The sequence below is a fragment of the Corvus kubaryi genome, unplaced genomic scaffold, assembly GCF_017639235.1.
Source record: "Corvus kubaryi isolate FWS band 111438036 unplaced genomic scaffold, C.kubaryi_AGA036_p1.0 split3-37296, whole genome shotgun sequence".
Lineage (NCBI taxonomy): Eukaryota > Metazoa > Chordata > Aves > Passeriformes > Corvidae > Corvus > Corvus kubaryi.
The window spans coordinates 1,073,187-1,087,356 of NW_024582086.1; the positions used below are offsets into that span (position 1 = coordinate 1,073,187).

The window sequence follows — 14,170 nt, forward strand, 5'->3', positions numbered from 1 at the left end:
GAGCCGCTAGGAAGTGACCAGCAGGGAGGAAGGGAGAGGGAGAGAGAGAGCGTCTTTAAAATCGCCCTTCCATCCCTCTTTTCTTTGTTCCTTCATTTCTCCCTCCCCTCTTTTTGTTCCACTGGGTTGTGAAAGGAGGATCGTCCTGTCACTCTTTCCCTTTTGAGTTCTCCCGTTTTCATTTTTTAATTTTCCATTTTTTTTTTATTTTTCATTTTTCCCCCATAGTGTCGGACTGGTGGGGGTGGGGGAGGGAAAGGAATTTTTTGGTTTTGTTTTGGTTTGTTTTTTATTTGTTTCCTTTTAGAACTGTCAGCAATTTAGCTCTTGTCTGTTGTCTTGATCGATCTATCCGTCTGCCTCTTATTCCTTTTCGGGAGAGCTGCACCGTTACTTTTTTTTTTTTTTTTTTTTTTTTTTTTGGTAAGCCGAGGAGAGGAAGGTAAGTTATGGCTTGATTCTTTCCATTATTGTACGCGTGCGATAGGGTCCACGCGACCCATTCCAGAGGTGCATGCCTTGTATAATTACGCTGATCACCTGTGTTTGCTCCGTATTGACACAGTTCGTGCCGACGGCATTAAGTGAGGCAGTTCGTGGGTATGGCAGCGTGCCCGCGGAGCTGAGTTGCTGGAAGTGTTTGCAGCGTGGGGAGGGCAGCCGCTGAAACTGGGGGACCGCACCGCGCCCACGCAGGACGGCGTGCGCATTCTTACCTGGGCTGGCCCGGCTGCAAAGTTCCCAGCGCGACCGCGCCCGTCCAGCTCCGGATACGTCTCCTTGCGGGTAGTATCCGAGGGGGCGGACACGCACCACGCGGGTGAAGGGAGACTAGGTATCACTTTGAAGAGATAAAACCGCATTTCCAGATTAGCCGGGATTAGGCTCTCCGCGCCTAACTGCATTAGCCGCACGGCGTTTTGTGGCTTCCTGCAGGGCTGGGAGGCGGCTGCGTGCCACGGCGCACAAAGACGCGGTCGGCCGTATTGTCAGCGGGTGCGGAGGGCGGGCAGCGCGGTGAGGAGAGCCGCTGAGCTTTCCCGGAGAGAAGTCTATTACCGTAGAGCGGGGCGGGGGGGGGGAGGGGGGCGGACCCGTGTCTTTTCGTGGGGATGAATAACCCGCCGCGGGAGTGGACGCATCTCTTTGTTCGGGGCGTCGGGGCACTGCGCGGCAGTGCATGGGCAGCGTGGGCGGGGCGGCCCCGATCTCTGTCCGTGGTCCTACCAGGGTGGCGGGGGACGCGGACAGCAGTCACCGGTGTGCGCGGGCAAAGTTTGCGTCCGGCAGCTGCGGCAGGGATCCCGGCGGAGCTCCGGGCAAAGGGACGGACGGGGCGTCCCGTCCTGGGGCGCGTCTCCCGTCTTCTCGCCCTCCGTCCCCGCGGCGGTGGGAGGGTCTGGGCAGTAGGGGGAGGCGGCGATGGTAAACGCTGGTGCTGCAGCGTGTGCTACCGGCAAAGACCGGCCGCGAGCACTGCCATTGTTGTTTAATTTATGCTGCTGCTAGCACGTTACACCGTACCCACTATTTCGCGTACGAAAATAACTAATGTGCGATCTATATGAGCGAGGCAAATGAATAGTTGAACCTCAAGTCGTTTCCAAGGACCGGCGGTGAGACGGTGTATTTTGACTAGTCATTGGAGCGCTGAGAGGGTGGGGGACACACTAAACCATGCGCTCCCGAGGGGACGGGACCCCCTCCCCCCAGTGACCCCGCTTTGGGCACTCTATGGAGCGCTACCCGCGCGCAACGAGGCGCCCGAAGGAGCGCAGTATCGGAGTGCAGCAGCCGAACATTGCGGGGAGTGAAGAGGGGTCCCCTCGCTGTCGGATGCCGCTGGGAAACGGGACGGCGCTGTCGGAGCGGCTAATGCGCGTCGCAGATCGCGGAGCGCTCGCTTCCGCTGCGCCCCTTCGGGCCGGCGGCTTTGGGGCTCGTCCGCCCCGCCGAGCTGTTTCCGGAGAGGAGGCAGCGTGGAGCCTCCGGGGCTTGATATTTTACAGGGCAAGACGCCCAGTCGCGGAGCCTTAGGGCGACGAGCAAACACTGTGGGTGCCCTTCCTCTGACCCCACCGGGGACGGGGAAGGCAAACTCCCGCCCCATCCTGCTCAGCAGACCCCGCTGCGTCGCTCTCCCTGCCGGCCGAAGGTGCTCGGCGGTAGTCGCGGAGTGGGGCGCGCCCGGCCTTGGCTCCGCCAAGTGCCCGCATTGCCCCGGGGGCGCGGCCCCGCGGGCGCGGGGCTTCTTGAGTGGCCGCCGGCAGCGTCACTCAGGCGGTGGCTACGGGGGCGGGCTGTGGGGGCCTTTATCTGCCCGTCACCGACCTACTTCCTTCTGTTGGCGGCTGGGCGACTGCAGGACGGTGGGGTGGCGGGAGCACCAAAGCCATAAGGTGAGGTGGCTGCGGGGCGCTGCGCCGCTCCCTCGGGCAGCGGACACCTTTCCCGCACCCGCTCCCAGCGTCGGGTGCCATCAGCGATAACCACGCTCGCGAAGCTCGCCGCTCCTGGAGGACAGCGAGCAGATGGACCGCGGGTCTTAGGCCGCTGAAAGAATGGCGGGTCCAGAGGCTGAGAACGGAGCCAGGGCTTATTGGGAGCCATGTGGTCTTGGCAGAGGCGCGCCGGGACGCCGGATTCGCCCCGGAGCAGGAGTGGAGGAGAACTGGACCCGAAGCGGGAGTGTAGCCCGCGCGGGGAGCACGGCGGGAAGGAGGGGCGGCTTGGGCGAGGGGCCGCCGGCGTATGGCCACGGAACCCCCCGAGATAGGGGTAGATCAGGGAGTGTGCGGAGGCCTTCCCCATCCCCTGCTGCTATAGGTGACCGGTGGCGTTCCGCCCGTACCGGCTTGTTGCGGTCTGGGTTCCAAACTCCAAGATAACGGTGGTGTTAGATCAAGAGGGGCTTCTTGACAGTCGCTGATAGTGGTTTTTTTTTCTGCGAACGGTTCATCCCCTTCTCTCTGATACTACATGGTTTTTGCTTTAACCTTTCAGCTTTTCTGACTGTTTCCTTTGCCCCGCTCCCCCGTTTTTAGTGTGGTACTAACCGGACGGTTAAACACCTGTCCTCCGAACAAAACACTGTTCAATAAACCCTTTGTCGAGTCAGCAGCATCCCTCTGAATGACTTTCACCCCACCTATATCTCTAGCGTGGCCCTACCATTCGAGTGTCGCTCCCATTCTCCCTGCAAGCTGCACCTTCCTTTCCCTCATGTTCGCGTCTCACTTTGCTCTAACCGGAGCCCTTATGTCGCCTTCCGAGCGCGCCCTCCGGCCCGGCGGAGCCGTGGGGCAGCGGGCGGGCGCGGCTGGAACGCGCGGGGGCTGTGGCTGGCAGGCGGGGAGGCCGCAGGGCTGCCCAGCGCACCTGTGCGGCTGCGGGGCGCGGAGGGAGCCGAGCCGCGCCCGCGGGTGGGGCCAGCGGGGCTGCGTGGCCGGCGACAGCGCTCCCTCCGATGGAGAAGGCGCGGCGGCCCCGCTGGAACCCCCGGTCCCGTCTGGTCCCGGCCTTCCGGCCCCCCACGCCTCGGGGCAGGCGGTGCGAGTGAGCTGTGCCGGCCGGGGAGGGGAGCGGAGGGTGGGGTATGGGGGTGAAAGGGTGCGTGACTCAAATGCTTTTATTTTATTTCGGGGGTTACGTCGCGCTGAGAAGCCAAGCGTCCGACCTGGGTCAGGCTGAGGGATCGTCGCCCCGTCATCACTGCTTTTTGCACGGAGCATTACCGAGGTTCGCTGTATTGCCTGCCTTTTCAGATTGCCCTACCCAGGAAAAAAAGTACCCTTCTTGCCTTGAGTGCTTAGAGAGTGAGTTGATTTTGCTTCAACTGAGTAGTGCTGGTGGTGAGAACTCTTGAAGCAGCCAGGCAGCTCGGTGACCCCCATTAACGCCCGTTTAAATACAGGTGTAACTTGTTAGAATGGGAAAACTGATGGTTATTAAAAAAAAAAAATCCAGAAACTACCCAAAACGCGCAAGAAAATTTGTGTTTATTAAACAGTCTTTGATTGTAGTTTATTTAACTGAAGTCTCTAAGACTAAAAGGTGTTGCCATATTTTTGAAGTTTTGAAGACAGCCTTGGTTGATAAGGTTTAGTTGCTACATAGGACTTCAGTGTCTTGCGTTCTTACAAGTGATACTGGATAAAGTGGTAACACCTGATGAATTGAGTATTTCAGGATGTGTGTATTTTCTTGAAAATTAATACGGTCCTGATTTTTTTGTGCTGAAAAACTCCATGCCATTTGACTTTGCTTTGATGGCCAATTTTAAATTAAACGGAGGGAGGCCAGAAGGTGTTCCAGTGAGTGGGGACATTTGGTTGAGGAAACACCACGGCATTAGTTAGAGCGTCAGTTTTCCTTTTTTAGTTTCATGAATTCTGAATCCTGAAATTGCATTCAGTTTTTTTTCATGTCTTTTCTCTGACCCTTCAGAAATGCTGTATAAGGGTGATAGCTTTATAGCTTCATTTATAGCAATTATGCATAAATAATTTTGTTTGCAAATATAAAATTGGTGATTCTACATACTGTATGTAAAACAGAATAGTGCTTAGTTGGGAGAAACTTCGATATTTGAAGTTTTTGCCATGATACATTATTAAGGATTTATAACTACGGACACATACTAATGCCCTTGAAACTGCTAAGGAATTTTATCAGATGTATTAAAATCTGACCAAGCACATCTTTAATGCCCCTTTTAGATGTCTTCTGAATGTACCCACATGGATATTTCTGCTTCAGCAATAGATGTCTTTATTTTATGTGGTTTTATTTTGCTGAAGTGGTTGATCTTTTCCATATGCAGTGGAGATTTTTAATTGCTTTAGTCTTTGTGATGGATATGTCTTAAGTATATTTGCATAAATCTCTTCCTGTTTCTAGGTTAATCATGCTAGTATAATATTTTGCAAGTAAATTTATTATGACTTTACCATATTAATGTGAACATTGATTTTTATTATTTTTCCTGAATTCCTTTTAAATGCTGGTTTTTAAATGGGAGGTAAAGATGTACTTACTGCCTTTTCAAAAATTGTGAACTGGCGTGATTGAGCTAGGTGATCTAGGTAAAAAAAAAAAAAAAGACAATATAAAAAAGCTTGCAGAGTATGTGCCAGGTTTCTAGATGACAATATTTAAACTACAGTGAAGGCCCAGGCTGAATTCTATTAAAGTCTTGTAATACTAAGCTAGAATTTTTGAGAGATAAAGCTAAGCTTCCTTTATTTGGAGACTAGGTAGGAAATAGATGACATATGATCTAGTGTTCTAAAAGCCCAAGGAATAGTTCAGCTTTCCTGTGCTTCTTAAAATAAGTCAATGCCTCTGCAGACGTAGACTTTGCAGTTAAAAATAGTGCAAGGATGCAAGCACAAGCTCCTTTCTAGTAACAGTGATGCAGAAATGCTGCTTTTGTAGATAAAACTTTGTCATAAGACATGATGGCTTTTGATTTTATTTGTGGCCAGTGATGTTCTTCATAGCAATAAAGCTGATAGTGAGCTAATGGGTAAACTCAATTTGTGATGAATATACATTTCAATATTGCTTTAATGCCATCTTCACTTCTGCCGAAATGCTTTCCTAGTAGATGCTAGTATCTGCAGAAGGCAGTGAGTGTTCCCAGCTGTTGCTAACATTTGAAAAGTGTGAGAGAATGTTGCCTTAGTGCACAGACATTTCTTTTTCTGACAGCCCCCAAATCAATTGAAAAATCACAGCACTACGCAGCAGGATAGCTGATGGTGTTTTGGGTTTTGGCATCTGTAGTTCCATTTCCGAAGGCAGCTGCTATGTGTTTTTTTGATTTTGCCTATGTAAAATCTACCTAATTTGACGTACTCAGAAGGATTAGTTCTGGAGAAGCTGGCATAAGACAATTTGTAAGTTTTAGCTACCGCAGCTGGTGGGTGAGATCAAGATGTTTTGTTGCCTAATCCATGTTGAAATTCTGAAAGTTACCCTGAGTCTCTGGTGGCTGAATAATGCAAGTAGGCTTCTTGATTCATTCCCACTGAAACTCAGAGAAACTGCCAATACTGAGCAAGCTGCTTTTACTCAATAAGAATTGCTGTTTATTTGTAGGGTCTCCTTGCATCTAATACTTACAGAACAACTAAGTGCAGTGCTAAATTTGACAGAATCTGTGATAAGAGACCTAAGTGCTAGTTGTTGGTCTTTACTGTATTTGGAAGAGCACGTGTTTCACATAGACTTTCTGGTGTACAGCTCTGCAGTAAAGTACATCTTGGAAAGATGAGCTCATTGAAACACTTGGCTTTAGTAGTCAGTGTTTTTATATGGAGTGCAGGTTTTCTGCTTTAAAACCAAGCGAAAGAGAAATAGCTCATGGCAGAAATCTTAAGTATGCTTTCTCAGAAAATTATTTTAAAATGCCATGTTAAGTTTTTGAAGTAGCTCACAGTCTAAATCTGACTTGGCTGGCAAAATATGTGAAGTTTTAAGAGCAGTAATTACATAATGTGGAAAACTGTAATGGGAAGGTCTTACTTTCATACATGTGAAAATTGTCAATTGGCAGCAAGGTGGAGTTTTCCATATGGAGATTAAACTAGTGTCACACAGTTTTCTATTCCGTCTGAGCCACTGTTCCTCACAGTACTCCTGTACTTAAGCAATAGGGGTTTTAATTTGTTTTGGTAGTCATAATAAGCCCAGATGTAACGAGGGATCAAAGTTGGGATGAGAGTTTGGTGTTTAAATGTGCTGGCAGTGAGCATTCCCTCCGAGGATCAGAATGAGAATAATCTTAGGCAGTCTTGGACTTCACGAAAAGCACTGGTGATACCGATTCTTCATTCCCTCACGCAGTTGTGATATTGCTGATGGCTCAAATAGTCCAGCTGCTGATCAGAAACTGCAGAGATTCTTAGACTAGATGAGGCTGTAAAATGTTGCAAGAATGACTAGTTTGATTTGCTGCATTTAGCAAAAAACCAGGTATATCCAGTATACCCACTGTAGCTGCCCAAATGATGCAGAAGCTAGAAAAATACTGAGGTGGTAGAGCACTTATGATCGTGTTATGGACTTAAGACACTTTAGTTACTTCTTCAGCTGAGTGTGGAGTAGAGGTAGAAGGAAAGCATTATACTTTGGAAAGTAACTGAATTGCTGTAACATACTGTAAAGTGTGCATATGCAGTCTTGTGAATACTTACTACCTAAGTACTGGCAAAAGAGGGAACACTTTAACATTCAAATATGTTGTAAGACAGTCTACACAGAGGTAGGAAAGAGTACTCAGGGTGTCCTGGAGTATTCACTGTGATGTGTTGACCTTTTTGTAGGTCTGTGCTAGCTGCATTTGCTGTCAGACTCCTCAGGATGAGTTTGTTTAGCTAAGTCCTTACTTAGATTTAGCTGAATAAGCTTTATGTATTCTTATGGCATGAAACTGCCATTGCATGATTGCTGGAATACTGATGTTCTTCTGTGCTTTAAGTCTTGATGTCAGAAAGGAAGTTAGTAGGATTTGTTTTGCAGAATGGATGAACAGAATTTTTCTTGGAAATTCAAATAAGTATTTATAGGCAAATGCCTTAGTCACTTTTTGCAAGGGTAGAGAGAGGAGGTTGAGCCATGGAAAGGGAAAGGTAATATAAGTTAAGTTTCTCTACCAGTAGTGTGCCTGCTGATTGTATTTTCCATGTTACTACATGCTGTTATTACATACTTTGTCAGAAGTAGAACTAAGTGCTAAAAGGGGTGGCTGGAGTAATCTTTCCTGTATTTTCCTTTTTTCAGTTGTCTGTTGTTTATTATTGGTACTGATGAAAATTTATGCAGTATTACCTGGAGGGAGGTAGAGGAGGAGGCAGGTCAGAAGATAGTTTGGATACTCTGTGCCATTTCCACCAGGCTGAATTGGTATGACGAGGTAGAGATTTCAGTGGGTTTTGCAGATACTCAGACTAGTACCTACATGTCATGGGGCATAAACATTTGAAATGGGCTGCTTGGGCTGGCTTTGTGTCTTTCTAAATGAGTAGTAGGTACATTCCTAGCAGAAACATTCATGGCCCCTGAGTCTCTTAGGGAAAAATGTGCTTTTAAGTCCTGGGCTTAGATCTGTCTCTCCATATATTGGGATTTGGAAAGTCAGACTTGGCATGCAAGAGGTTGTTTCTGTGTAGTGTTGTAGAAAGCTTACTGTTAAAATACCTTAATGTAAATAAAATCGGCTAAAAATGTCATGGTAGTGTCTATTATTAATAATGTAGCTATAAAGTGCCTTCAAGAAATTGTTCACTGCTGTAGACTTGGTGTGGTGGGTATCAAAAATTACTGATTAAATATCTAAACACCAGAAAAAGGGCAAGGTTTGTCTGCCTGCTATTCAAACTTGGCCTTGTAACCTCGCCACTTCTAGTTTTGTAACTGTGGCATGTGATTTTTGGTTTCAGTACCGAAGTGGATAGTTTCTTCAAATCTTACTCGTGATTAACTTACTTTCTGGATGCATTCTTGAAGTTATGGTCTTATCCCTTACATGCTGCAGGAACAGCTATGCCTGGACTTGAGCACCATCTTTGCAGAAAGGCGCTCTGAATGGCGAGATAGTTTCTGATAGCTCATGGAACCAGTGGGGCGCAAATGTACTTGTTTGCCTACAGAAGTTGGTAAGGCTCCTTGCAGCATTGCTTCAGGTGACCCTGTGAGAAGTGTGTGCAAGGTGGTGAGGAGGAGGAGAAGGTGGTCCCTTAGATCTCTGGTCTGGTAAGGAGTGTTTCTGACAAGGAAGATGGAAGATGGAAGAAGGAAGTATTGTGGCCATCTGTCTTGTCAGAGGAAAAGATTGTTAATGGGGTATTTGGATTTCTGAAGTTGCTTTGGGCATATGCATACATAGCCATTGCACTGAAATGGGCAGTATATTGCAGGAATGGTAGCATACACACCTTGTTTGTTTCCATTTTGTTTTTGTAGTGGAGTCTTTGTTTCAGTGCCATCCATTTTGTTTGTCCTCTTGGAATACTGGAAAATTAATTCTGTGACCTCTGTGTTTATTTATCCATTAGCATTAAATTTCATGTGCATCCCAGTTTAAACGCAGAGCAAGATCTTGGGATTTATTTAAATTTTCTGTATCTGCTGTTCATCTCCAGTCTTGATCCAGCAAGCATAACTAGAGGTGAACATTTACTGGTTGCACAGCAGAGTTGATTTAAGAAGGGCTTTTAAATATTTTAAATTTAAATCTTAAAATTCTAGTACCTGCTGTAATTGTAATTAGGTGTATTATTTTTACCTCTAGTAACACGTGTAGAAATCCCATCAGACATCCTGGCGTGGTTCATTTCTACCCAAATAAGCATTCAAAGCTGCTTTCTGCTTCCAAAAGAGGGACAACTAAAGTCATAACTCTAAAACACCATATGCTGCTTGTAACAGACTATGCATGTACTGCATGCATGCAGCAGAGAAGAAATTAGTGTATTAATGAGTTTGACTTTTTAATTTTTGTGCTTGTACCTTGAGCTACAAGCCCAAATTGAGGTCCTGACCTAAAACTGCTATTGCTAATCTGGCCAGAAGACCCATTCTGAAGGGAACTGGAAAACTGCTGACAAAGTGAACTGCATAAAGTGAAGAAGACTGTAGAAGCTGCTTTTGCATTGAGATAGCTAAACTGTGAAACTTGGCATAGCAATAGCACTTGCCTTGGATTACATCCATGGTTGAGATGTTGGTAGGCAGGATGAGAGTTACAGCCTCATTAACCAACTGAGTAGCTGAATTTTTTCTGTAACAGTTGAGCAAACTGAAAGAAAATTAAATGGAGTCATGCTTGTCTTTTGCTAAAGGCTATTTTTATAAGAAGCATGGTTCTTGTAGTGAAATTCCTCTGAACCAGTGCAGCTGAACGATATAAAACTAGCCGTTGTGGTGGAGACCAGTGATTTTTTTGTGGACATACCTCTGGTGATCAAGAATCTCTTCTCTGCTGATACTACAACTGGGCTGTAGGCTTTCTTTTTTTGAGTGGAAGGTTTCATGTGCAACTAAGATGGTTGAGATGGTGACTGTTTCTTTCCACATTGAGTGGTATAACACAGATGACCCATTCAAAGTTTTGAGCAGCCTAATCTAGTGGAAGATATCCCTGCTGATGGCACAGGTGTTGGAACTAGGTGATTTGAAGATTGGTCTGGGTTGGAATCAATCTGTGAATCCAGAAGGATTTTCTGTGCAAGTTTGGTAGCATTAGGAGAAGTGTAGAAGAGTTGTTGCAAAAGGAGTAGATACTGCAGACTTTTGCTGTGGCAAAAATACAACCTGTTTTTATTTTGTGGGTACAGATTTTTTGATCTTTACAAATGCTGTGTGTTCTGTAACCAAGTGGAGTAAGGATTACTTGTTTTGAAACATTTTTAGGTGTTCTGAAATGAGAAATGTCAGTGTTCCTGAAGAAATACTAAGTCAAATTGCCTGTCTTTGGAGTTAATTGCACAGAATGATTGAATGCATCAGGTTTCCTGCTTGAAGCAATGCATGAGAACAGAAAATGAGTTGATAGTTTTTGTTGGAGCAGTTTTTTTTTTTTTTTTTACTTAAATTAACTGTGTAGTATCAGATTTAGCTTACAGTTCTGCATATCAATCTTGAGTAATCTTTGTGTGTACTGAGAGAGTGTCCAAGATCAGGGACCTAATTTTTGTGGCTGCTGGTACTACTTGCTGAATTATTCAAATACTGAATTTGATAATATTGAAATTAATCACCATCTGATTGTACCTGTCCTCCTGTTTTATAATTTGGGCTGACTTGCCCTTTTAAAATTTGATTTATGTATCTTTTCATGACTTGCTTGACTGAGATGGCTGTGTTGTTTTTATCTCCATACATCTCAAAAAATTGGATGGTCAGGCTATTAAGAAGAGCTGTAGATATGTGGTTATTCATATGCTTAGTCCAAATTAGGATAACTGTGAGTAAACTGCTGTCAAATGCAGTACGTGTATGCAGGATTTCACATTGACCTGCCCAAAAGGATATGAAATGGAGCACTCAGGAACAGCATGATACTGCCTGAGCAGCTTTGAACACTTGAATGTGAGTGGTAAATGTTTGCTATGTGTGATGTGTATGGACTGAAGAGCTAGTTAGTCCCCCTTAGAAAAATATGGGAATTGTACAACAGGATTAATAAATGGAAATAAGAGGCTCAGTTTTGTGAAAAATGAAAAGTTTTGTGGATGTACCACAGAGACGAAGATATCTTTCGTATCTGAATGAAATATGAATAGTTTGAGTGGTGCTTGTTACCCAAATTTATGAATTTGTAAAGCTAATCAGCCTCCTGAGATGTCTGTTTAAGGTATGCTTGACTCCATGTAACTTTTAATGCTGTTTGAAAACTCAGCAGGCTTGGCAGTGATGCCAGCAGGACTAGGGGCAGAAGGCCCTGAGCCCTGGTGGGCAGTGAGCTGAGCTGGGCCATAGAGGCGGGAGATGAGGGAAAGCTTTTCCTTCCACAAGAACTGCTGGGCAGTGGGCCTGGTGTCCACAGACAGGGATGGTGCTGTCTCCCTCCTTGTAGGCTTTTCAGCCCATAAAGCCCTGAGCAGTCACACCACGTGGCTGATCTTGCTGTGAGTGGGGGGTGAGACTGGAGATGACCTGAAATTCCTACTGACCCAAATGACACATCTGTCTGCCACTTTTGCCAGCAAAAGAAAATGCATTTACTGGACAGAGAGCTGAGGCATGGCAGAGTTTGAGTCTTACCAAAAAAAAAAAAGAAACAAGCTCATCTGCGGTCGAACCAGAAACACTAGTACATTATGAAACTACTGGCTGTTCTTACGAGTGCGTTTCAAGGTGAAATTAGTCATTTGCACATTTTTAACAGTTGTAATACTGCTTTGACGCTCTCCCAGTCCTTCAGTCTGTAGGTATTTGCGATAGTAATTGGACAAATAATATTGTTACATAGTATATGGGCTGCTGCCCTTATGAGTCTACTTTACTCTTAGTGCATATCATCAATCAGCACTTTCTCCACAAACTTTTTCATGAATGGTAGTAGACCCAAATGTTTACTTAATTTTTAGGGGCTGTATGACACTGTTCTTTTGAGAGAAAGCAATTTAGTTGTCTTTTCCTCTGTGTAAGTTGGCTTATTAAAAGAATAAACAGTGATCTGTCTGAACTTGTTTTCCTGGTTGGGATCAGCCTAGAGGCACACATATTTCGATTTTAAGTAGTCTTAAGAGCCCTCTGGGAGCTAAAAGTATGTACCTTTGCATGAACCACTTGAGAGCAGTGGCTGTCAGAAGGCTTCTCTGAAAATCCTTAAGGGCAGTTCTGGGCCAAACGACAGTCCTTTAACAACTGGAATGAGTAGTGTGATGGTGTTAGTGATAGCCTCTCTGTATAAGAGGTGTGCTGTAACAAGCAAGCTACTGGCCAACAGTGGCTCAGTGTGTGTAAAGTAGATGTTTGGAGCTGCTGCTTGTATATCAGTTTAAAGGTGAAGTTTGCTGCCTTTTTTTTTGAGAATACTGGTTCAGATGGCAAAGGATGTTTTGGGTACGCCTCTAGGAGAACATGTGTGAGCTTTCACCTCGTTTAGGCTTTTCAGAGACAGGTTATATGATGTCCTGTGGATCAGGGTGTCTTGGTATGGGTAATACCTGTCTTTGCTTATTAGAACAGCTTTTGGTAGAGTAGGAGAAGAAATGCGGCTTAAAAGGAGATGAAAAATGGGAAGATGTGGCTAATGAGTCAGGAGATGGAAAATGGCTGTAAAGATCTAAGTAAGCCTTCTCATGCAGCAGTATCAATCTGATTTATTTTGTGGTGTGTTAGACTTTAATATCCCTGTTTATCCACATGTAACTTCCGCTGCATTTCTAGCTTCCTGGTTTCTGGAAGCAGCTGTGGCATTTATATATTTAAATGATAACTTAAAGAGGGGAGGAGAAGGACTAGGTACGTATATGTACTTTTATGCAAGGGGGACTTCTGTATAGCAACTAAAAACTGTAATACCTTTGTCTAAGACTATTTTTGATGATAATGCTTTTGTCACGTACTTCTTTGTCCAGTTATGGGCTGGTAATGTGTGAAAGACTTGCGTCTTTGTCAATTAACAATGTGCAACCAACTGATCACAACTTGTTTGTATCAACAGTACCTTGCTTGCTGTCCATTTTTCTGTGTTATATTATACTGGGTGATCTCAGGAGGATTAGGGTGCAGAGATATGGTGAGGAACTCTGGACCAGGAAAAGAAGTGAGGGGAGGAGGGATTGCAGATAGTTAAGGTATTACTTCTGGCTCACAGATTTTAATAACAGCTAGCTGCCCTTGTTCTGTGTTTACTTCACTTTTCTTCAAAATTATTTAACTTGAAATATTATATGGACAATTCTCTTAGGTAGGAAGGAATAGAATATGTGTTTAAGCAGCTTATGCCAGTGTCTTCTGTGGGATAAATAGTAGTGGTCATGAAAACCAGGTAACTATCTGGAGGGTTATAGAGGATTGGAAAACATGACTGCACATGAGGTTGTTTTTCAGCTTCACCTTGATACTGATGTGTTCTTCCCTGCCTGCTGTCCTTGGAGTGAAGGCATGTGAGTGGCCTCTAAAGGCACTGAACAATAAGAATCATAGAATGATTTGGGTTGGAAGGGACCTTTAAAGGCCACATTGTCGAACTCCCCTACGAAGAGCAGGAGCATCTTCAGTTTGCTCTGAGTCCCATCTAATCTGACTTTGAATGTTTGCAGGAATGGGGTATCTGTCACCTCTCCAGGCAGCCTGTTAACAGTGTTCTATCCATCCCTAGATGTCAGTCACACCATACAGCTTGGTGTTGTCAATCCTGAACTGCAATTCTCATGCCTTCTACCTCACAACCATTTTTTCCAAGTAGCAGTTGGTACTGTCTGTGCAGATTAAACCCATAATGGTTGTTGTCTTCTGTAGTCACGCTACATCTTAAAATGTATGTTAAGACGAACAAGAAATTTTTCTCCTTCAGTCAGAGGAATTAAGTGGATCTAAAACAGCTCATGTGGGACTGCTAGTAACTAGCCATTGTAGTGTTATCCCAGAGGATTGTAATCAGTGGGACAGGGTCCAGTTGGAAGCCTGTTCCTAGTGGTGTCTCCCAAGGTTC

The 14,170-nt window shown here is 45.3% G+C and overlaps 1 protein-coding gene across 7 annotated transcripts in view; it reads left to right on the plus strand.

Annotated features, from left to right (window-relative positions):
• Window positions 1–1,849: 1,849 nt before the first annotated feature.
• The window catches only part of ELAVL2 (ELAV like RNA binding protein 2), a 91,229-nt gene continuing 78,908 nt past the window's right edge, over window positions 1,850–14,170 (plus strand). For 2 of the 7 annotated variants that reach the window (XM_042015266.1, XM_042015268.1), the window contains exon 1: window positions 3,615–3,738. In XM_042015266.1, the coding sequence (XP_041871200.1) occupies window positions 3,623–3,738 (116 nt within the window). In that variant the 5' untranslated portion in view covers window positions 3,615–3,622. Of the gene's footprint in view, window positions 2,400–3,614; window positions 3,739–14,170 lie in introns of those variants that run through there. The other 5 variants (XM_042015265.1, XM_042015267.1, XM_042015272.1 and 2 more) reach the window with 4 other exon arrangements.